At 64.5% G+C, this 23,250-nt stretch overlaps 1 protein-coding gene across 17 annotated transcripts in view; it reads left to right on the top strand.

Moving 5' to 3' along the window:
• Window positions 1–14,265, top strand: part of KCNQ2 (potassium voltage-gated channel subfamily Q member 2) — a 49,280-nt gene extending 35,015 nt beyond the window's left edge. For 3 of the 17 annotated variants that reach the window (XM_036901724.2, XM_057503158.1, XM_036901716.2), the window contains 6 exons: window positions 2,378–2,601; window positions 2,911–3,016; window positions 3,374–3,505; window positions 5,531–5,638; window positions 8,276–8,399; window positions 8,844–14,265. In XM_036901724.2, the coding sequence (XP_036757619.1) occupies window positions 2,378–2,601; window positions 2,911–3,016; window positions 3,374–3,505; window positions 5,531–5,638; window positions 8,276–8,399; window positions 8,844–9,548 (1,399 nt within the window). In that variant the 3' untranslated portion in view covers window positions 9,549–14,265. Of the gene's footprint in view, window positions 1–2,377; window positions 2,602–2,892; window positions 3,017–3,373; window positions 3,506–5,530; window positions 5,639–8,275; window positions 8,400–8,831 lie in introns of all 17 variants that reach the window. The other 14 variants (XM_036901727.2, XM_036901731.2, XM_057503164.1 and 11 more) reach the window with 10 other exon arrangements.
• Window positions 14,266–23,250: the final 8,985 nt, after the last annotated feature.

Below are 23,250 nucleotides of genomic sequence, written 5' to 3'. Positions count from 1 at the left end.
TCACCCCGAGAGGGGCTTGGAGGGTCGCCTCCACTGCCCCCACCTGTCCGAGCTGCCTGTGTGTTCCCAGAGGTGGGTGCTTCTGTGGGCAGCCTTGCAGCCCCAGGAGGGGAGATTTAGGACCCAGCAGAGGCTGTCCTGCTTTCCTAGAGCTTGTGTCCAGAATGCCTCTGGCCACAGGCCACTCCTCCAGGCCAGGGACTGTGGTCAGGCTGCTTGGGCACCAGAGGGGCCGTTGGCGCCCATGGTCAGGCCAGGAGCCCTACCATGCTTGGCCCTGCTGTGTGCGCGTCTCATGAATGTCGCCTCGTTCTCCCTACTTCTCCTGGGCATCCGTGGCTCAGCCGTGGGCCAGGCAGTCCTCTGAGGATGCCGGCTCCCGCATTGCTGGGCGGCCCCAGCTGTGCAGACCCAGGTGTGACCGACCTTAGCAGAGGCCGCCCACTTGCCCTGTCCCTGTTTACAGCTGGTTCTGTGAGGTTAGAATTTCACACTGGGGAGGGTGGCAGGCAGGGAACGGGAGGCTGGGGGAGGAAGGGCTTCTGCTTTCTCCCCCAGACCCTCCTAAACTTGCTCCCTGGCCCCGTCTACACGCCAGAGCCCAGATGCCATATCACTGCCCTCTCACACAGACGGTGGTCTGGCACTGGGCTCTTTCCCTGGGCAGGTGACCAGAGCCCCGTCCTATGAGTTTTGGCTTGTGAGGTGAGAGAGGCTCCTCCTCTGACACCTGCGGGCCCACCTGAGCAGCTGGACCGGGACGGGTCTGGGGCTGGGGACTGAGTGCCTGTGGGACTGACCTGTGGCGACTGTACGGGTCCAGACGTCTACACAAGGCCTTCTGCACAGAGCGGCCCTGCCCAGTTTGAGCTGTCTGAGATCCAGGGACAGCAAGGCCAGCCAAGGCCTGGGCAGGCCCCTTCTGGTACCCCTGGACCAGCTGGTGGTCTTAGCTGGGGTGGGAATGAGGGAGTTGTCTGATCTGCAGTCCCCACGGTGCCTGGCTTCGAGGGTCCCTTGGTCCCCACAGGCCTGTCTGGGCCTCGAACGGTGCAGAAGTTCCTGGCTCGGCTGTGTCCTGAGCAAGCTGATGCCCCAGGTCCTGTGCTCTGGGTCCATGGGGCCTCCAGGGGCCCCACCCCTTGGGCTGTCTTCCCATGGTGCCTTTCTTCCCTGTAGAGACCCCTGAACTAGCACAGATGGTCTTGGCTGCCTGGGTTGGGGTGGCGCCGCCCCAGGCCTCAGTGTCCAGGCTGGGTGGACCAGGCCTCAGGCCTGTCTTCCCTGTGGCTGGTCAACTCTGTGCCGTCTGAAGGACATATCTTGGCTGTAGGTCCTGGTTGGGACCGACAGAGGCTGCTGACCGAGGGGAGCTGCAGTGGGCCTGGCGATGTCTGAGGGGTCAGCAGGGGCACGGGCTTGAGTGCCCCCAGAGAAGCACAGGGCCTGTTCAGAGGCCATTCCAGGAGGTTCTGTAGCCGCTGAGTGTCTGGGTGTGGGTGGGCTCACAGTTCACAAGAACCTCACTCCCCAGGAGTGGAAACTGCAGGCGAGGATGTGAGGGGCTGCCCGGCCCACAGCCTAACAGTGTGCCCAGCCTCAGAGGCCCACCCCATCTCCCGGCTGCTGCCCAGAGGGTGTCAGAGCCAGGCAACATGGGGTAGGGAGGCTGAGGACCCCTGCAGGGCCACAGCTGCCACAGTCACCCCCCCCCCCCCGAGGCCAGGGCTTGGCACAGCAAAGCCTGTTACAGCAGAGGAGGCTGGCAGCAGAGGCCCGTCCACTGCACCCTTCCGGGTTGGGGCGTGACACCTGTCCCTCCCTGGGCCTTCACCCCCACCTTCCCCTTGGGATGCCCCCGATCCCTGGCCAGGCAGCTCCTGGGGCTTGGCAGAGGAGCTGGGGGTCAGTGGCAGACCTGAGGCAGGCAATGGAGGGATAGCGGGAGGTCACGGGATGCACAGGGGCAGGGGGTCACTACTGGGGTGGCCAGGGGCCCACACGGGGGTCCTGGAGAGCCGCACCCCCAGCCTGTAGGAACCTGTCCTCGCTTGGAGAGGGAGGCCTGGCAGGACAGCATGCAGAGGCTCCAGCAGTGACTTGAGTGGCCACAGGCCACCTTCCCAGCCAGGCTGGGCCCCTGAGCAGCCCCAGGGCCTGCGGTGGGGCTGACTGCCCACCCTGTCCCCGTGAGCCCCGGGCTCCATCCCATGGCAGCCGCCCGGGCGGCTGTTCCTCTGGGTCTGTCTGCCCCACTTCCACGGGGATGGGCAGCTGGGAGTGGATGCAGGTGAGTTCTTCCCAGAGTGACCTCTCTCACTGTCTCCCCATGTGTCCCTCTGCCCATCTGTCTGTCGGCTGGTTCTCGTGAGCGCAGTCAGAAGGTCAGTTTGAAAGACCGTGTCTTCTCCAGCCCAAGAGGTGTGACTGCCAAGGGGAAGGGGTCCCCGCAGGCCCAGACCATCCGGCGGTCGCCCAGCGCCGACCGGAGCCTGGAGGAGAGCCCGAGCAAGGTGCCCAAGAGCTGGAGCTTCGGGGACCGCAGTCGGGCACGCCAGGCTTTCCGGATCAAGGGCGCAGCGTCTCGGCAGAACTCGGAAGGTGGGTCGGGCCCGCTGCCCTCCTGGAACTGAGCCGCTCGGTACGCCCTGCAGCCCCTGTGTGGACTGTCACAGTCCGTCTGTTCACCAGCCACAGGGATGCCCCTTAGCCCCCTGCTGTCTGGGCCCTGCTGCTCGCAGTGAGAGGCTGGGCTGGGAAGGCTGGCAGGGGGTGGGTTTCCAGGGCACAGGTGTGCCGGGTGGGCTGGGCCTGCTCCGAGGGGCTCTCTTCCTGACAAGGGAGCGCTGTGCTCTGGGGGCTGGCTCCCTGAGGGTGGCCCACCCCTCACAGCTGTGTCCCTCCACCCAGAAGCAAGCCTCCCCGGGGAGGACATCGTGGACGACAAGACCTGTAACTGCGAGTTTGTGACTGAAGACCTGACCCCGGGCCTCAAAGTCAGCATCCGGGCTGTGTGGTGAGGGGCCCAGCCTCTGGGGCGCGCACAGGGGTGGCGTCCTCTCTCCCTGGGGCAAGGGCCTTGCAGCCGGTGCCCCTCAGTCTCGGTTCACTGGGTCACCCACCTGTCCTGGGTGTGAAGGCCTGGGGCTGAGGGGGCATCCGGGAGCCTCCCTGTACCAGGATCTGTCTGAGCAGCCCAGCCCGAGGGAGTGGAGGGTCCACGTGGAGGGTGGGTGGCCTAGATAACAGAGCGACTCACACAGGGCATCTCAGAGATGCTGGGAGGGCCAGGACAGGAGGACACGGGCCAGCCTGGGCACACTGGGCCTGGGGTGGTCTCTGGCCCGGGGCTCATCCCCCGGTCTTCCTCCAGCGTCATGCGGTTCTTGGTGTCCAAGCGGAAGTTCAAGGAGAGCCTGCGGCCCTATGACGTGATGGACGTGATCGAGCAGTACTCGGCCGGCCACCTGGACATGCTGTCCCGCATCAAGAACCTGCAGTCCAGGCAAGAGCCCCTCCCACACCCCGCTGCCCGGACCGGCCCTGGGCGAGGCTGCGTGACACCGAGAACGCATGTCCCCGGGCCCAGGCAGGGGTGCAGTGCAGAGGGTCCGTGTGCCCCTGCCAGAGGCGCGGTAGCAGGCGGACTGCGGGGAACACGGAGGTTGCTGTTGCCCCTGCCTCCTGGTCCTCCTCCAGCCCGGGCGGCCCTGCAGGGCTTTCTGTCCTCGTGTGGTCTGTTTTTAACATTTCTGTTGTGTCTCCCTTCTCTTCCTTCCTGCCCTCACAAGTGTGTACGTGCCCTTCCACACATATGTGTCCTCACACACGTGTGTGGTGGATAAGTCTCTGCGCACATGTACATGTCACGTATGTGTGCACGTGCATGCATGTGCACATGTGCACATGAGTGTGGGTGTGTGCATGTGTCTGTATACTGTGCCATGTGTGCATGCCTGTGTGCACATGTGCTGGGAATGGAGTGGTTCTGTTGGGAGACAAAGCCACAGGTTTTCCTGGGCCCCGTCAGGGGGCGGTCGTGTTACTTGTTGCCTGTCCTCCCTGAATGGAGGGTCTGTCCACCCTCCCTGCCTGTACAGGGCTGGACACAGGTGAGGCCGGGGTCAGGTGCGGCAGTGGCAGGGCACATGCCAGCTCGGTCTCTGGCCCCACGTGTGTGAGGACTGGTTTGCTCATCCCAGGAATCATCTGCACATGTGTGTGATAGACACAAGCAAGGGCCCAGGACACACAAGCCCACCATGTGGGGGTATGTGCACATGTGCACACAGACTCCCCCACTCCTGTGTGCATACATGTGGTGGTACACACATGTACACACATAACCATGCAGCTAGCCTCATGCACACATACATGGATCCCTGAAGTCCACACATGTGCACGCCAAAGACGTGTGCTCATAGGCACACACCCTCCACCACGTACAAACAAGGGCATGCACACGTGTGTGCATGGCACCTATAAGGAGGCTGTTGTTATGGGCCTATCCTGAGGTGGGTCACATGCTCACGTCAGTCAGAGCTCCCTTCCCAACCCCAGTTCCCTCAAACGAGGCTGTACCAGGTTCTGTGCCCCAGAAGCCTGGGCCCTGGCTGTGGAAGGTTCTGCACTGTCGGGAGTGTGCTGGGGGTAGCCCACCTCCCTATTCCTCACAGGAGCAAAGTCCATTCTGGAAAAGTCAGGGCATCTTGGGGCACCTCCCTTGTCCTGCTCCTGGATGCCAGGTGAGGGGCTTCCCTGCCATAAACAGCTCCCACTGGGCAGGTTGCCATAGTGGTGACCCCGTCCTCTACAGGGGCTCACTCAGGCTGGGAGGCCAGTTGCTCAGCATCCTCCCCAGAGCATTGGCTGGTTCTACACTGTGTGAGCAAATGTGTGTGCAGCTGTGCATGTGAGCAAATACGAGCAAGCATGTGTAAGCAGATGTGTGCGAGTGTGCACATGTGAGAAGACGTGCATGCATGTGTGCACAATGTGCAATGTGGGAAACAGGTGCAAGTGTGCGCATGCACGTGAGCGTGCGGGCGTGAGAAGCAATCCGGCGTGCCAACTGCAGGTCCTGCGACCACATCTCTCACTGTGGTTGTTTTTGTCCATCAGGCTCTTCCATTTTAAACTCCCTTTCCGTCCCTTTTTGTCTGGAAAAACAAAACAAGCCGAGCACCCCATGGAGCTGGGATGTCGTCACAGGCCAGCAATGCCTTCATGCTCTTAGCCGGCCCTGGCCGTACTGCTGGGAGCGTACATGCTGGCCTGGTGGGCCTCAGGGCATGACCGTGAGGTCGCAGCTGCCCGGGGGCGGGACCCCGGTCTGTGTGCCCGAGCACGGGAAAGACTGGGTGCGCCCGAGGCCAAGCAAGCGAGGGGTTCTGTTGCAGGCGGCCTGCGTTTGTAGGAAGTGCCCCCCTGTGGCTCTGAGCTGGGTTCTTCCTTCCATCCCTGCTGAGTGCCCCTCTGCGTGGCTTCACGGTGCATTTTGTTGGTGTCTCTTTTCTTGTTTACCCGCCAGGATAGATATGATTGTGGGCCCCCCACCCCCTTCAACTCCCCGGCACAAGAAGTACCCCACCAAAGGACCCACGGCCCTTCCGAGAGAGTCGCCCCAGTACTCACCTAGGTCAGGATGCCCGCCTCTGCCCGCCTTGTCTCTGTGGAATGACCAGCTCCCTTCGCTCCAGGCCACATGACAGCAGTGCCCAACCTGCTCTCCCAGTGGGACGGAGAGTGCGTCTCTCTGTCCTGGTCAGCGGTGTCAGGGGATGGCGGTTCCTCTGCAGGCCCCAGTGCTGTGTCGGGGTGTCTGCGAGCTGCCCCTCCTGGCAGGGTCCTGGGAGCTTTCCACGGAGGCTCCTTTCTGTGGACATCCCATGTGATGTCCACGTGGTTGGGGCTCCCTAGGCAGAGGCCGCGGGGCAGCCGTGTGGGGCTTCATGGATGGCGGTGTCCTTCCCGCCTCGCCCCCGTGGGCCCTGGGCCTCCTCAGCTCTTCCCCAGGCACTGACTCAGCCTCCCAACACCCCCCCAGCCGAACAGGGCTGAGCTGGGCTGCTGTGTGGACCTAACAAGGTCCAGATCTTCTCCTGCCTTTAAACTACTCTGAAGAGTAAATAGGAAAGTCCCTGTCGGGTGCCCAGCACCAAGTCAGGCTCCAGGGGACGTGGGGTCTCTTGTCAGCCTGAGTCAGCTATTAAGGGGCTGCCGGGCCAGGACGGAGGGGGAGGTGCAGTCAGGAAGCAGCTCAGCAGGAGCAGGTCTGCGGTGACGAGTCTCGGTTTGGGAGCCCTCCTGCCTCACCGGGACTGTTCCTCCAGCTGGCTGGCTGGCCGAGGGCGCAGAGCCGCTGGAGCACATGCCCCAGTCCCGCTGGTGGCGAGGGGCAAAGGGGCCCAAGGGCATCCCGGAGGCCAGGAGGGACGCTGGCTGCCGCAGACATGGAGCCAGGCCTGAGCCGGCCAGTAGTAGGGCAACGGGTATCTGACCCGTCGTCCGTGTGTGCCAGGGTTTCTGTTTGTGAGGCCAGGGTCAGTGTCCTGGGCATCTCAGCCTGGCAGCTCTCCCATGAGAAAGGAGTTCCCGGGAGGAAAGGTTGGCCCAGGAAGTCGCTGGGCTGGGCTGCCTGCTCTGCCCTTCTTGCCCAGCCCAAGGGTGCTGTGCCCCAAGACACAGGCCTGTCCGCTTGGGTATTGCCACGGGAGACCGTGGCTGGGTTCAGAGCATGAGCCAGGAAAGCCCTCCCGGCCCTCAGAGCTCCACAGACCTCCCATGAACTGCAGCCGGGGAGCAGACTCCCCGCAAAGGGGCCACAAGCACGGTCTGGGCATGTGGGTGTCAAGCCTGACTCGTCAGCCTGAGGCCTCGGGCAGGGGTGCAGGCTCCTCAGAGGACCCTCTCCCAGCCCCCCACCCGCAGCAGCTCCAGGCTGAGCCCTTGGCCGCAGCTCCCAGTGGGACCGGCCCCGCAGGCGGCCTGTCATGTGGCAGGGGTGAAGGTGCTGAGCACCGTGCCTGGCCTGCGTGGACACTGGAGACACCAGAGACCCCTCCTCCCTCCGTCTTCCACCGGCGTCTGCTTGGAGCCTGGCGGTCCCCTGCCGTCCCCTCCAGCCCCTCTGGTCCTCCTGTGCATGAGTCGAGCATGAAGCCCTTGGAGCATGCGGAGGCTGCGCTGGGGCTGATGCAGGCCTGAACCCCTCTCCTGCTTCGTGCAACAGAAAGAGAGTCGCCTCCAGTCCCCCTTCAGAGGCAGACGGGGCGGTCCCGTGGGTGCGGGAGGAAGCCTAGATGTGGCTGCTGCAGGTCACACAGTGCCCGCCAGGGTGTGGAAGCTGCCCGCCCCCAAGCCCACCTCCAAAATGAGAAGCTGCAGGCCAGAGGCGAGGCGGGGTTCTGGGGGGCTGTTCGACCCAGCCACAGCCTGGCTGGAGTGTCATTTGCCCAGCATGCTTGGAGCGGCTGACCCCGGGGCTGCAGGCAGCCGGATGTGTTTCCAAGTGAGCACCCACATACCTGTGGCTCTCCCGCCCACAGTGTTGGCGGCCCTCACGTTCCTGTGACCCTTTCGAGCCCTCCGATGGCCCTTCCTGTTCAGCATGGGGATGGTGGACACCGTGCTGCTCAGACAGAAGCCCCTTCCCAAAGGAAGCCTCCTTCCCCTCTGTTGGCATTTGTGTCCTGTGTCCTCGTTTGAGATCAGTGCAGCCATGCTCTGCATCTCACACACAGGTGGACATGTGGGCACACACGCACGAGCATGCACAGACCCTCTGGTCAGCAGCGGCCCTGTGTCCTGCCCCAATTATGTGTTGGCTGGCTGTGTTGTCTGCAGCCCCCATCCCGGAGCGAGGGGCCCTAGTGTGCATCTCCCTGCTGCTTGTTCTGGCTGCGCAGTGTGATGTTCCCGTCAGACCCCAGCAGGGTGGGAACCTCAGTGGCCCATCATGTGAGAGTAAAGCTCAGGGGGTCAGGGCGTGGGGGCGGGGCACTGAGAGTGAGTGGCCCCAGGGTTACCGCTTTACTCTCCGTGATGTGCCCGCCTGCTGGGGCTGGCGCACAGGGAACAGGCCTGAGGGCTCAGAGCACAGGTGAGAGCCAGGCGCCTGGTGTCCATCTGTCCTGGTACCCGCGGCCCCCTGGTCAGCTCTGGCTCAGCTCAGAGCCTGGATCTGGGGGGCTGTGGCCTGGCCCAGGAGGAGAGGGCCACGGGGCCGCCGCACCCACTCGGACTCACGCTGTGGGGCGGGGTCTCTTCCTGGCAGAGTGGACCAGATCGTGGGGCGGGGCCCGGCGGTAACGGACAAGGAGCGCACCAAGGGCCCGGCTGAGGGGGAGCTGCCTGAGGACCCCAGCATGATGGGCCGGCTGGGGAAGGTGGAGAAGCAGGTGGGAACTGCAGGCATAGGGCCCTCCCTGTTAGCCTGGGAATATTGGGTTGGGGCGGCTGCAATGGGACCCCTCCCACCCTGTGCGCTCCCCCCGGGTGGGGGGCACACTCCTTTCTGCCCGCAGGAACCCTGGCTTGCCCCCCCTTCCCTGCCTGGACAGTGGCCGTGAGGCCCCGCATGGGCGGCCGCTTCTCCTGGGGGTGGGTCCTCAGGGCTGGGGTCTGCTTCTGGAAGCTGAGGGAGGAATGCCCTGTGTTCTGGGGGTGGGCCCTTGGTGGGCAGCAGGGCAGCCCAGACAAGCCGTAGGTTCTGTGCCCTGGAACGCTGAGGCCACATGCTTCAGTGGCTGAGCAGCTGCAGGTCTGCCCCACGCCCTCTGCGCCTCTGGGGAGCAGCCCGGGCCCCATCCCACCCTGGCATGGCCCAGCAGCCATTCCCACAGGTCTTGTCCATGGAGAAGAAGCTGGACTTCCTGGTGAACATCTACATGCAACGCATGGGCATATCCCCAGCGGAGACCGAGGCCTACTTCGGGGCCAAGGAGCCGGAGCCAGCGCCGCCGTACCGCAGCCCTGAGGACAGCCGCGAGCACGGAGACAGGAGCGGCTGCATCCTTAAGCTCGTCCGCTCCACCAGCTCCGGGGGCCAAAAGAACTTCTCGGCGCCCCTGGCTGTACCCCCCGCCCCGTGCCCACCCTCCACCTCGTGGCAGCAGGCGTGCCACCCCCGGCAGGGCCACGGCGCCTCGCCTGTGGGGGACCATGGCCCCCTGGTGCGCATCCCACCCCCACCTGCCCACGAGCGGTCGCTGTCCGCCTGCAGCGGGGGCCACCGGGCCAGCACGGAGTTCCTGAGGCATGAGGGGGCCCTGCGGGACAGCGACACGTCCATCTCCATCCCGTCTGTGGACCACGAGGAGCTGGAACGCTCCTTCAGCGGCTTCAGCATCTCCCAGTCCAAGGAGAACTTGGACGCCCTCAACAGCTGCTATGCGGCGGTCGCGCCCTGTGCCAAAGTCAGACCCTACATCGCAGAGGGCGAGTCAGACACAGACTCAGACCTCTGCACACCGTGCGGGCCCCCACCGCGCTCCGCCACCGGGGAGGGCCCCTTCGGTGACGTGGGCTGGGCCGGGCCCCGGAAATGAGGCCCCTGCCCGCCGCTCGCTGACTCTTGGCCTTCCCCATTCAGGAGCGGGACCTCTGGGGCCTTTTCTTAGAGTGACGCAGGTTGGGGCGCCCGTAGGGGCGACAGGTAGTCGGAGGTCCCTGGTCTCATGCAGGGAAGGCTGACGAGTTCTTTCCCAACGAGGGGCAGCCAGGCCGGCTGTGCCCACTTGCAGATCGTTGACCTGGGTGTGGGCAGAGGCTGGGATCCTCAGAACAGGCCCCTGGCTGCAGGCAGGAGGTGAGGGCCCGGGAGCCTGGCCCAGGTGGGGTGGCAGGCCTGTCCCCTCGAAGGTCAGTGGTCTCGGACCCGGTGAGGAGGGGGCCTGAGCCTGTGGGTGTCACTTGCCTTTGTTCCTTTTCCCCCAACCCTGACGCCTGCCCCTGACCCCATCCATCTGTGTTCAGCCTGGGGTGATGCCCCCTCGCCTTTGGGGGCCTGTCCAGAGAGCCGCTGGTCAGCGCCATCTCCCTCCTCCCTCTGGGGTCTGAGCAGCCCAGGATGGGAGCTGGGGAGTCGGCCTCAGGAAGGACCCCAGCCTGGAGAGGAGGGGCGGGGCCTTGGGGTCGCACCAGGGCCTGGGGTGACCCTTGGACCTGGACTCAACCCCCTGGGGGGTCCCACTCTACAGGCTTCCAGAAAGTGGTCCTTGGGAGATCTGGGGGATGGGCACCCCCATGTCCGATCTGCTCTGCCCTGGCCAGACACCAGCCACCAGGCTTGGCCAGCCACAGAGGGGATGTGCTAAGTGGCTGGGGACACCACACAAGGCTGGGCTCAAGTTCTGGGGTCCCGGGGCCAGTCAGGCTGAGGTGAGTGGACATGCGTGCTGTCCCTGGCTGAGGGCCCTTCCCTGCCGATCCCCTGTTGGCGCCCTGACAGGACCCAGGTCCAGACAATCCTGTGACCACTAGGAAAGCCTTCAAGGCCCCACAGGAGTTGATAAGGGGCCCTTCCAGCCTAGTGTGTCTCTCCCCACGGGAACTGGCTGCCACCCACCCCCCAGTCCCACCTGCTCTCCACTCCCTTAGCTGTGACCTTCTGGGAGTCAGGATCATCTGTCCCCACCCTGGGCCCTGGGGGGCCGGGTACCCATCCCTCCTGCCCTGGGCACTCAGTGCATTTGAAACTGCAAGCCTGGGCACCTGGTGCTGTCTGGGGCAGTGACCCCCACATGTGCCAGGCCTGGGAAAACTGGGTCCCCGGAGAGCCCTGTGGCCCCTCATGCCACCTGTTGAACATCTGTCCTGACTCCGACCAGAGGGGCAATCAAGACAACCCAGCTTCTCCTGGGAAGAACTTCCATGGAAGAGCATGCCAGCAGGGTCTAGGGGTCCTGGGGCTTAGACCTTCGGGGAGCAGTGCCTGTGCCTGCCCCTGCTTGCCAGGACTCCCTGAGTCCTACCATGGCACCTCCCTGCTGGGGCTGCTTGCCAGGCAGCTGGGGAGTGGGCTGGGTCCTGAGCCTGCCCGATGATGGCACCCAGGGTGGGCAGGTCTGGCTGGAGTTGGAGCCCACAGTCCGTGCCACAGCAGAGGATGTGCCCCCTCCCCGCCTCCCAGGAGGGGCTGGGTGTGGCAGCCGCCAAGGGGTCTGGGTGGAAGCACGCGAGCCCCGGCCGGCTCCCCATGTCTGCTCCTGCAGCTCTCGTCCGCCAGAGCAGTGCTTCCCCACCCCGGACCCTTTGGTGCAGACACGGCAGGCATGTGGTGTGGACCTGCCTCCGTCTGGGTGAGGCTGGGGCTGGAGTCTGGGCAGCCAACATCTGATGCCAGTCAGAGGCCCTGGGACCTGCCGCCAGCAACAGCGACCAGTCCCGTCAGGTCTCGGCCGTCTTGGGCTCCGTGCCCTAGGAGGAGGCACTCTTTGCCCTGCAGGGAAGTCTGCTTTCTGTGCTGTGTGCCCAGCTGCGGGAGCCAGCCTGCTGCAGTGGGAGGAACCCAGGCGAGACTGGCCACGCGTCCACGTCCCAGGAGGGCACGCAGCCTCTGGCTCTGGGAGGGGAGCAGGCACATGCCTCTGGGGTGGTTTGGGGGCAGTTTTGGATAGTGATGGGGTAGAGGTTCCCCTGGGGACCCTCAGACCCCGGGGCCAGAGCAGTGCGTTCCATGACATCCGCTAGCAGGAAGGGGCAAGGGAGGAGGCGGGTGCCCATCCCTGGGTGTGTGTGACGTGGCAAGGCCAGGGCCACCCTATGGGGAATGGCTTCCAGAACAAGGCTGTGTCAGCTGGGATGCATCTCCATGCCAGTTGCACTCACACACACACACACGTGCGCACACCGCACATGCCTGACAGCACACGCCAAGGTTCTGGCTTTGATGGCCCGTTGACGCCTCTGGCTCTTCTTGCTTGAAGCCATGAGGGATCCAGGACTTCCAGGCCCTGGGCAGGGGTCCAGCCATCCCCACTCCTGGGTGGCCCTGGCTGGAAGCCACTGGGGCCCACCTAAGGGCCCTTGCCATCCTCTGCCCAAGCTGGCTGGATGCCGAGCGACGGCTGGGCCGGGCCAGGGAGGTCCCAGCGTCGGGGCTCCAGACACAACGCTGAGTGCTGGCAGGCTCCCTTGGCTCCATTGGCCGTACAGCTGGCCTGTCCCTTCGCTGGCATGTTCTGGCCCAGCATGGCCCCCTTCTGTCCATGTAAAATCATGAGCCACGGCCTTGGACCAGGCCTCCCTGGAGAATGGGGGCCCCAGCCAGGTGGCAGAGGGCTCGCTCTGCATGGAGGCCAAGCTGCCTCTCAGCAACACTACCCTCCTTTGGGGGCATGCACATCAAGGCCCCACTGGGAGGCTCAAAAATCACCCCAGCTCCGGGCCCCCTCGCTGAGACTGCTGCTGCACGGGGCCAGTGTGGCCAGAGTGGGAGGAGCCTGGAACGGACCCCAGGCCCTGCCGTGGAACCGGAGCCCAGCAAAGTCACCAGCCAGGCATCTTCAATGTGTTTCTTTAACTTAACCTCCTTTGCACGAGGCCGGAGTCCCTGGGGGGTCACAAGTTGGAGATGTTAACATGGAAGGGGGCAGCCTCTCTTCTGCCAACTGCCACCTTCAGGGGACAGCCGTGAAGTAGGTGTCCCCCTGTTTGTGGACAGAGCTTGGCCCTGAGACATCTCTAGAAGCTTCCCAAAGCCCAGAGAAGTGGAGGTCTGCTGGGAGGCCTTTGTGGAAATGCCGGTATTTGTATCTATTTCACATCCACCCAGATTGTAAATAATGTACAGAGCAGGGGGTGCAGGCACCATCCCCTGGTCTCATGCTTAGGGTCAGAAGGATAGCACAGTCCCAGCCCTCTGATGTCACAAGCCCTTGTAGACAGGGATGTTCTGACAGGGCCCCCACGGAGGGTTGGGGGTGCCTTGTACCCCAGCAGGTGTGAGTTCTCAGCAGCAGGTATCCCCTGGTGCCCTGGCTCAGGGCCCAATGTTCGTCTCCCTGACCGACACTGGAGTGGCCCTGAGCTGCCCTCAGCAGTGGCGTAGACAGACCTGCCCTCTGTGACCCCCCCGAGCAGACCTCCAGGCACCTGCGTGTAGGTCCGATGTTGGGCGAGGGGCAGTAGGGCTTGTGGGGCCCACCAGCGGTGGGCTACCTGCCTCTAGTTTCCTGGGGGAGGCTGTGTGGCTGTCCCAGGCCAGCTGCCCTCCAGTGTTCTTGCCACCAGGGGCAACTCCATTTGGGCTCCTACCAAATGCCAAGTAGGAGAGACAACGAGGGGGCTTCCTCAAGGAGGCAGTGTGTTAGGATCAGGGCCTTGTGCCACTCCTCTCGGGGGCACCTGGGAAAGCTGGCCACCCACCAGGAAACCACCCAGTGGAGCAGGCATGAGGGTTCACGCTGCACCAGACGCTGTCCTGTGAGGGGTGGGGGCTGACAGCGGACACCAGGAGGCCTAGACAGTAGGGTTAGACCCTGGGAGACGAGACCGCACAGCTTCCAGAGGCGTTTGGGATGGGAGGAGTCAGGTTCTAGGCGCCGGGGCCAACCCCATGTCCCTGTCCCGGGAAGGCAGACCCAGTGTGGGGAGAGTTGGGGCCTTGGGTGGCCTGTGTCCTGAGGCTCCCAGGCAGGAGGGCTTGTGATGCCACGTGCCTCACATCCAACTCTGACTGGGTTTCATAAAGTCATCTTCGCGCACATTGACGGAAATCTGCCGAGGTCGCTGGTGCCCCCACAGTGTCCGCTGGGCACCGGCTGTAAGCTCTGCCTCTGCCATGCCGCCTCAGACAAGCCCCGGATGGGCCAGGTGTGAGGCCAGAGCACCGCCGGCTCCCCAAGCCCTGCCCCCTGACCCCCACCCTCTGCCCTCGCTGTTGCCTTGGCTCTTTGCACTTTCGTTTATGCTCCAAAGAATATTTCATATGCCTTTGTGCTGACGTACACTTTTAACCATCTGTATGCGTCCCTGCGCGGTGGTGGCCGGCCTGCCTCCGGGAACGTGCTCCCACTACCCTGAGACCTGCGCACTGTCCACTGTCCAGGGATAGATGCCCCGGGTACGAGCTCTGGTTTTCTATGGACCATCCGGGATTCTGACTTGCTCAACTCACTGCCAGGTTGGCACTCGCCACGAGAACAGGCCGAGCATGGGCGTGCTGGGGACTTTGGGTGTGGACATGTGGAAAGTTCTGCCATGGGGCTTGTTTGGATGCCCAGGGGCCCTGTGCACTGAGTGAAACGCAGTGATTCAACCTGGCTGGCGTGTTGCCTCTTTCCTCTCATACGCCGTCTCTGGGCTGCTAGCCTGTGGCCAGCTCATGGTTGGGTGGTAGGGACAGCCTCTACCAAGAGGCCGTATGTTCCCACGGTGGGGCGGCCACGTGCCCTCCAGCGTCCTGTGGCCACCATAACAAAGGACCACACACCAGGGTCTTAAGGCCACAGAAAGCCACGCTTGTCCAGCCTGTGCTGGGAGCTGAATCTTCCCAGGTTTCCTGCCCATGGCCCTGGGTCCTGGGACTTGAACCTCTGGCCTGGGGCTGGGCGAGTCCTCCAGGCCCACCAGAAAATGCCAGGAGAGCCCCTGATTGTGCAGCCTGGTTCTTGGGTGTGGAATCTGCACGGGGCTGCAGGAATTGGGGTCGTCAGACTTGCTGGCGCTCAGCCTGGGCTGATATCCTTGAAACCACTCCCCGCTGTTCCTGGCACCTGCCCCCTCGCTCCCCAACCCCCCTTCCTGCCCGCTCCCCTTACCCTCAGCACCTGCACAGACCCTGCAGGTAAGGCACTGGAGGACCAGGTAGACCCAGCCACCTCCTGCCCTAGGGGTCCAGGCAAGGGCTTGGCTGCAGATGGGGGTGAGCAGCAGCAGAAGCTGAGCCTGTGTTTCAGCCATGCTGCCCTGAGCCCTGGACGCGTCTGCCCCACTGGACCCTCCCTGGGCCTCTCGGGGTTGGCGGGCCTCAGTAGCCCAGAGGCGCCGCCCTGTCCTGGTCCAGTGCCCAGACGTGATGGCCTCAGTTGGGAGAGCTCATGCCCCCATGGCCAAGCCCTGCGCTCGACACTGATGGCAGGGTGAGGTTCCAGGGGTCCCCATGCAGCTGGTGTTGAGCGGAAAACCCTGGCCCAGGCTGTGCTCGGGGTGGGACCCACAGGCCCCAGGTTAGACACTGGCCCCAGACAGTAGAACAGGTGAGCAGAGGGGAAGGGCATGCCACCCCACGGTCCCCACTGCCCCCAACACCCAGGGCTTTCCCTGCCTGCTCTGCGCCCAGCTCTCGTGGCCATGCACCCGCTGTGTGCCACATTGTCCCCTCTCCATGAGGAGGACCACCAATCACCCCATTCCATGGGGGATCTGAGGCACAGAGAGCGTGAGGGGTTCTGGTCAGAAGGAAGAAGGGCATCCCTGTGGCCCCAGAGCCCACCTGGAAATGTGGCCAAGTGCACAGTGGGGCTGGGCCCCAACTGAGCTGCCCTTTGGGACTGTGTGCCCCCTGCCCCTGACCAGGTGGGCCAGGCACAGAGTTGCATCCTGCTGTCCCACCTATGACCTGGGGCGGGCACGGCTGAGGGAGACGGGGAGGCTGAACATGGTGGGTTCCCAGGACGGCAGGACGTGATGCAGGTAGGCAGCTTCCAGGCTCGTTAATGGGCTGTGGGAGGCTCTGTTGGACCGGGCGCGGTGGAGAGGAATGCCCGGGGACAGGAGTGAGCCGAGCCCTGTGGACAGCGGGTGGGGAGTAGGCAGCAGGCCAGGGGCTCTGGGCTCAGAGTGGGGGCCACTGTGGACCCCCGGGGGACAAGCACTCCCTCCTATGGCTCTGACTCCGTCCCACACGGCCACTTAGGAACCTCCCAAGCGCACCCCCAATCCTGGGGTGTTGCCCTGGCCCCCAGCCCCGGCCCCTTCTCCCCATCCTGGACCAGCTCTCCGGGGCGGAGGACCACGTCCTTAAATGCGTGCTCTGCTCTGTGGTGATGTCCGCATTCCCACACGGCTGGCGAGGTCGTGGGGTGTCCGGTGCCCCCATACCCAAGCAGGCGTGCGCACGAACACACTGCCCCTGTGACCCCTTTCCACCAAGGCCCTGAAGGCGACCAGGGCACAGGGGTGCTTGGGAGGGAGGGCCAGGGCCTGAGGGGCCAGAGGGGGCTGTGGTCGGCGGAGTGACCAGGCACGGTGTGGAAAGACGTGTGGGCAGAGGTGGGAGGGCCAGCCGAAGGCTCGGGGCCAGAAGGCAGGTGGGTGGACGCAGACCTTCAGGCGCGCCAGGCGGCTGCCGGGTCTCCCGCGGGTCCTCCCCACAGAGGCCGCCACCCGCCCTTCCTGTGCCCGGGGCGGCATGTCCAGGAGGGCGCTAGGTGGCAGTGCTCACTGGAAGGAGGGCCCTGAGGAAGGAGCAGGAGGGCAGCCAGGCCAGCTCGGCTCTCTTGCAACCTTCAGGCTTCACGCCACAGGCTTGGTGCCCGGCTCGGAAAGGCCGCCTCAGCCGACCGGCTGCTTCTGCTGGACAGCGTCCCCAGGCCTGGTCTCTCCTGGGTGGTGACCAATTCCTGCCTGCCCCCAACCCCCACACTCTGCAAGTGAGGGTAGAGGTCAGACACATCCCCAAATAATAGCAGTGAACCCTGGGAGCTCCTGGCAGGAAAGCTCCCCATCGCAGAGGTCACCAGGCCCCTGCCCCTTGGCCCAGGGGTCAATGCCTCTCGCCTTCTCCCGAGCGCGTGTGCATGGGTGGCCAGGGAGGCAGGGCCCCTGGGAGCCTGGATAGGCCCTGGGATGGTCAGCCGGGAAGCACAGATGGGCTGAGGGGCATCGCAGAGCCTGGCCCCTCCCGGTCTGTCGGGCCTGTCTGTGCCGAGGCGGAGCCCACTCCAGCCCTGGCCAGCGGTTCTCGTGGGCCCTTGGTACAGCCTTGAATCTGGAGCCTCTGGGGGGCCAAAGTGGGCCTGGCCGATGTGTCCAGGGCTGGGAGGCCCTCAGGGAGCTGAAGTCCAGGGAGGGGGCCACGGGCATGAGGCCTGCCGGTGCCAAACGATCTCCCGGTGTTGGGGCTGCTGCTTCTGGCTTCAGGTGGACACAGCAGCTGGAGCAGAAAGGGGACCCAGGGACGCCTGCAGTGCCCCAGGCCGCCCCGACTTCTGGGTGTTGCCGCTGCTGTTTCTGTCAGTCTCCGGAAGCCCTTGGAGCAAATATACCCTGACTTTCTCCTAAAGCTGCCCAGCTCACTGACCCAGCCGGGAGCGGGCAGGAGGCGGGCAGGAGCTCCCAGCTTGTTTGCAAACTGGCATTGCATTGGTAGGGCGGGTCCTGCCCTCCCAGGCCGGCTCCCTGTGGGGAGAGCTGGGAGGAAGGAAGGCAGCCCACCCCGCTCCAGCTGCTGCTCTGGACGGAGCCCCTTCCCCGAAGCCCAGGGTGTGGGCAGTGGGTTTCCCCTGAGAGGACAGCTGAGGTGCGGTGAGAGTCCCTGGGGAGGGCAGGGGGCTGCTCCCTCCCCACCCAGGGCCCCTTGGCCTTCCGCCTGGCGCTGCTGCTGCTCGTGTGTGGCATTGTCAGCACTGTCCCTCCTCAGAGAGAACGCCCCAGGGCGCGCCCCGTCTTGTGGGAGCAAACCCACCACCCTAGGTCCACATGGGTCCCAGCTGGTCCTGGCGTGGGGGCGCTGGGAGCAGAGGGCTGGGGTCTGGGCCTAGGGGGTCTTGGCACCTCCAAGGTGACCTCATCCCAGGCCCTCTCCTTCCAGGCAGATGCACTCAGAGCCCCACTCACCATGCCACTGGCTCCCACCACCTCCCCCCGGGCCACCCCCTTCCCGTGGGACTCCCCGAGACCCGCTCCCCTTCCACACTCCTGAGTCTGGAAGCCCTGCTTGCCCACCGCCCGGCCCAGACCATCAGGAAGTGGGATCTGGACAAACCCCTCCTGGCAGGGCGGCGGGCAGAGGGACTGGGGGCAAATGGCTGGGCAGTGGGCAGAGCCGAAGCCTGCACCCCCACTCCCCTCTTCCTAGGCTCTCTGCTCCCCTCCCCTCGGCAGATACAAGGCTTCTCACACCCCCACGTCCCAGCGCCCTGCCGTGATTTCAGCCCGCAGAACAAAGAGGGACCCCATCTGAGTCCCTGCCTACCCCAAACACATGCGTGGGACTGCCTGGAACCCACCTACCCACGCCAGCCTACCAGGCTCCTCACTGGAGACGGCACATTCATGCTCCACCCAACACAGGGGAGGCCCAGAAGCTTCCATTAGCACCGTGTGCCTTCCTCCCTGCGGCCTTGGTCTGGCGCCCCGTGACACCCCACCTGGCTGGCCCTCACCCACCCCCTTCTGCCGCTCCTGGCCTCACAGTCTCCTCCCTTGGGCCACAGCACCCCTTGCTCTGAAGCCTTCTGTGGGCAGGTACGCGTAGCACGGTCCAGGAGAGGCACGCAGAGCGGCGCTGGGGGGCCACCAGAGCTGCAGGCAGCATGCCCCTCTGGCTGACTGGGCACCAAGGGCACACACGCCCTCCTCCTCCTCCGGCACACCAGGATTGCTCCTCTCTCCATGCTGTACCTGGCCCCCAGGCCATCTCTCCTCTCTGCTTTCTTCCCAAATCCTGGTCCCACCAGGTCGGCCTGCCCTGCATCCCATGGGCGTAGCGGGGTTGTGGGCTCCCTTCATCCTTTCCCGTCTTCCTCTCCATCTTTGCTGGGGTCCTTCTCCTGAGTCCTCCCTCCAGCCAAGGCCAGGTCCCTGCTTGTCTCTGGCCAGGGCACCCAAGTCCTCGGGGCCTCACTGAGGGTGGACACCAGGGAAGTCCTGGAATCTGGGCACCGCTCGGGCCTCAGGAGCCCTAGCCACGTTGCAGCCATGATCTGCTTTCCTAAGATGCACAAACATAATTTATTTGTCAATTTAAAAATGAAATGCTCATCTTACTTTTGCACACGCGGAGAGGGTGGGACCCGCAGCCTGCGGGCCCAGCTTCCTCCTCCCCAACGCTTGCCCGTGGGTCCCCGAGGACGGCCCTGAGAGGTGGTGGGCTGGGGAGACATAGCGGTCCCAGGCGTCCCCTCCTGCCCGGACGGACCCTGGCAGGCCTGCACAGCTCTGTGCTCTGCCAGCAGACAGAGAGGGAGTGGGCCAGGACCAGAGCAAGAGCATTTCTGGGGCCCCTGCTGCATGCACCCCTCCATCTCCAGCACGTGTGGAGGCGAGGGAGGAGCCCTTCAGGGGCCTGCCAGCTCAGGGCGCTTAGGGGACAGTGGAGGCTGTGGGGGTGCCCTGGCTGCAGTCTCTGTCACCCCTCCCTCAGATGCTCCTCCCTGACTCACCGTCAGCCCTGCGGCCCCATGAATGGTGGTCACTGAGCCTCGGTGTGCCCTGACCACCCTGCTCCTGGGACGGCCTTGTCTCCACACCCTTCATGGCTCCATCACGGGGGTCCGGTCACCCAGCGTCCCCTCAGAGTGGAGCCCACAGCTGGCCCCAGGCCCCAGGGCATCTGCCCCAGGGGAGGTCCTTGGCCCTATCCCCTCCTGCATTCTAAACAGAGATCTCTTGTAATGCAACCAAGTTGTGTCCAGGGTGGCTTGGGGGTCCGCTAATGCATTCACCCTTTTTCTCATGATTCAGTTTCAGCCCGGGACAGTGAATTCAGGTCCTCGTTTGGGAGCTCTGGGTCAGCCATCACTCTGTCCCTGTTAGGTTTCATCTTCTGGGTTTGGACTCAGCAGACCCTGACAGTGCCATCTGCAGCCCTGGCCTTGGGGGAAGGGCAACCCTGCTCTCGGGGCCAGGTTTCCCTGGACAGGGCTTTCTGTCCCCCCAGACAGTGAGTCCTGCCATTTCTCCCCATCGTGTGTTGGTTTCATGGACAGTCTGGTGGCTGCTTGGTGCCTACAGTGACCCTGCTCTGGGCCACGCCTCCTCCTTGGCCCCCAGCCCAGGAGCTGGAGAAGCAGCGCAGCCACGTCACTCCGCCAGCCAGAGCCAGACAGCTGGAGCTGGGCTCCCTCTCTGACATTCAGAGCTGCTAATTTTTCATTGCACGGTTGTCTGGCATTTGCACTGTGATCATTTGTGCTAACTTCCTCCCTGCTGCTGGCACACAGACCAAATCCCCCTGGCTGCTCGGGCACTGAGCGTTGGAGCAGCCACGGCCCCGCCCGCACAGGGAAGGCTTTGGGGCCCCAGACCACCCGAGCCCAGGCCTCTGCCCCCACCCTGAACCTCAGGTCGAAGCTGTGCCCCCAGCCTGAGGCTGCCCTCCAGCGGTTTCCTTCCCAAAGGCTCCCTGGTGGGCCCTCTTCCTGGACCTCCTTCCCCGGAGACCCTGATCACACCTGCTCCTCCACACGCAGCGCCCGATCTTCACCCCGCCTTCAGAGGGCCAGGCGGGCTGAGCGGCTCCCTTCCCTCCCCAACACAGGGCGTGTGTGCCCTCGGTGCCCAGTCAGCCTGAGGGGCACGCTGCCTGCAGCTCTGGCGGTCCCCCAGTGCCACTCTGCATGCCTCTCTGGACCGTGCTACGCGTACCTGCCTGCTCGGGGGACGGGGCCCAGGGGACCAGAGGCTGAGCAGTTTGGGTGCCAGAGGCCGGAGCTGCTGTCTCCCCAGGAGATTCGCTGGGAGAGATGCTTCCCACCTCCCCAGGCTTGGTGGGGGGAGATGGCAGGGCCGGGGGCTCGGCTGCAGGCAGACTGTGGTGGGGCGGCAGGGCCCTCCTGCTCCCAGAGCCCTGTGTGACGGCAGGACTGGTTACCAGAGTCACACATTCGTTCTGTAATTTAAAAATGCCAAACAAATCTCAATGATCTCCACTAAGGAAATAACACACAATAAAAGGGGGGCACCCATCTGCACAAGGTGGGCACCGCGGCAGGAGCCCTGCAGGCAGGTGGCAGACAGCCCATTGCGGGTGGGCTGGCCACAGCCTCCTGGGGCTGGAGGGCACCTGACCACTGAGGAGGGCAAGGTGTTATTTTCTTCAGGCAGCAGGTAATGATCTGGTGAGTATCTGACGTGCCTTTTACAAAAGTTGGGCCGAGAGAGGCCTCTGTTGGCCAGACAGCCCTGCAGGCACTTGCACACCTGTGATGTGGAGGCCACAGGTGCGCTGCAGCAGGAAGGCGGCCACCTCTGAGTCCCGCCATCGCCAGCCTGCTCGCTGGGCCAGAGGGAGAGTGCCTGGCCGTCCTGGGTGGCTGGGGCTGGGGGCCAGTAGCACAGGACCCTTGCTTGAAGGGAGGGGCTGGGTCAGACAGACGGGAACGTCCCTTGGGAGGGGCCAGTCCTGGGTGACAGCTCCTCACAGGGATGGTGAGGCAGGGGTCCACCTGCGTGTGCACTTGGGGGCCAGGCCTCCACATGCAGGGCCCTCTGGGGTCCTAGAGCCCCTAACGTGGGGGGCTGCCGTTCCTGGAGGCAGAATGAGTGGTCGGTGTTCATCATCTCACCCAGGCCCCGACCCTGAGGCCACCCTGAGGCTGGCTGGACCCGAGCCTGGGCCCAGAGAAAGCCCCAGCCCGGGGAAGGCGGCCCTGCTGCCCTGAGGGAGCCCGGCGGGCCTTTGCTTTCAATGGCCTCTCTGACTGGGTCTGACACACACCCCAGGCAGGGGCAGGACCTCGATGGCGGTGACACCTAGGGTGCTGGTGACCCCATTTTACAGGTGAAAGGGAGGAGTCAGGATCTGCAGCTAGCAAGTGTCAGGTCCCGTAGTGACCATGGTGCCAAGCTGCCGCTCAGCTCCAAGGCCGCCTGCCCTGCCCTGCCCCTGGGTGCTGCAAATGCCCTCAGTAGCTTCCGGCCAGCGGTGCCCCAGGGCCGGGCTCTCCCCGATCTGGGGGACCTGCAGCCGCAGGGGCCTGGCCGGGGCTGGGTCAGCCTCCAGCCAGCAGCCTGGGGGGCCTGGAGGGGCTGGAGGAGTTAGCCATGTCAGCAGGTGCTTTTTCCTACCAGAGGCTGTGTACCAAGAGCCGAGTGGGAACGCCGTGATCTTCCCCGACTTAAATTGACTCCTGCCTGAATGGTGTCCACCTTGCGCCGAATCACCGGCCGAGGAGGCACGTCCCGGGGTGTCCTAAGAGTGCTGGCCACCCCCGGAGGGAACATCCCAGGTCACCCGTCCCTTGGAGGCCCTCCGCCCTGCCCTGTTCCGGCAGAGGAGACCCGAGGGCCCCTTCCCTTCCCAGGCTCCCCAGATGTGGAAATGAAAAGGCAGGTGTTCGGGCAGAAGGAGGGGACCGGCGTGTGCGGCAGGCGGCGGAGTCCTGCAGGGGTGAGGTGGGAGGTGGGCGGGAAGTTCAGCCTGGGGGCGCCGGCGCCACCGCTCCCTCTTCCCCGGAGACCCGCGCCAGCCCTCCGATTTCAGGTTCACGTCCACATGACCACCTTTTCCTTCTTTCTCTCATGAATGTCAGGGTTCAGGGAAATGAGCCTGACCCCCAGACTCAAATGGGTTTGAGCCTCAAGTCAGGATGACCCAGGAACACGGCAGTTCTCCAGCAGGTCCACTCCTGTGGGCTCTGTGCTCGCCTCCCTTCCAGTGCCGCGCAGGGCCCTCGAGGTAAGAACCCCGGCCCCTCGCCTTCCCACAGCCAGGCACGTGCCAGTGCCTCTTGGGACCAGGGGTGGTGAGTGAGCTGGTCTGGGCAGTGGACTGGGCTGGGGGAAAGCAGACATTGTCTGCAGCGTGGTTTCCAGGCCTTTCGGAGTCCCCAGGGGCCACACCCAGGCTGGCCTCCCTGGGATCCTCCCCTAGGGGTGGACTCCTTGTTCTCTGCTCCCCTGCCATGTGAGGCCTTCCCTGCCAGGCGCTCCTGTTCTGGCTACTGGTCAGCTCCTCCCTCCAGACAACGTCCAGGATTAAGCGATGGAGAAAGTGCAGAAGGGCCAAATGCTCAGTCTGGGCACACTGGGTGAGCCTGACTTTGGAGCTCCCGGAACAAATGCTGCTCGCTGTGTTGGAATCACACACACCGCCTGACAGGCCCTACGGCTCGTTGTCGGAGAGCACGCTGCTGTTGGACACAGATGGTCGCACAGGCCAGAGGGCCGCCAGAGCCCAGGACCGGGCTGCAGTGCTGGGATGCTGACCCATGCCCGCTGCAGGCTGCCTGCTTCTCCCTCCCTGGGTGACGCTCAGGGCTGCCCATCCTGGGGAGCAGCAGGGTCATCGGTGAGGACAGCAGTCACCCCGGGGAGAGCCGAGCTCTCACCACGCAGCCCCAGCCTAGAGCGGCCTCTCTGAGC

This window comes from Manis pentadactyla, chromosome 5 (assembly GCF_030020395.1).
Source record: "Manis pentadactyla isolate mManPen7 chromosome 5, mManPen7.hap1, whole genome shotgun sequence".
Lineage (NCBI taxonomy): Eukaryota > Metazoa > Chordata > Mammalia > Pholidota > Manidae > Manis > Manis pentadactyla.
This window is presented reverse-complemented; position numbering and strand designations above follow the sequence as displayed.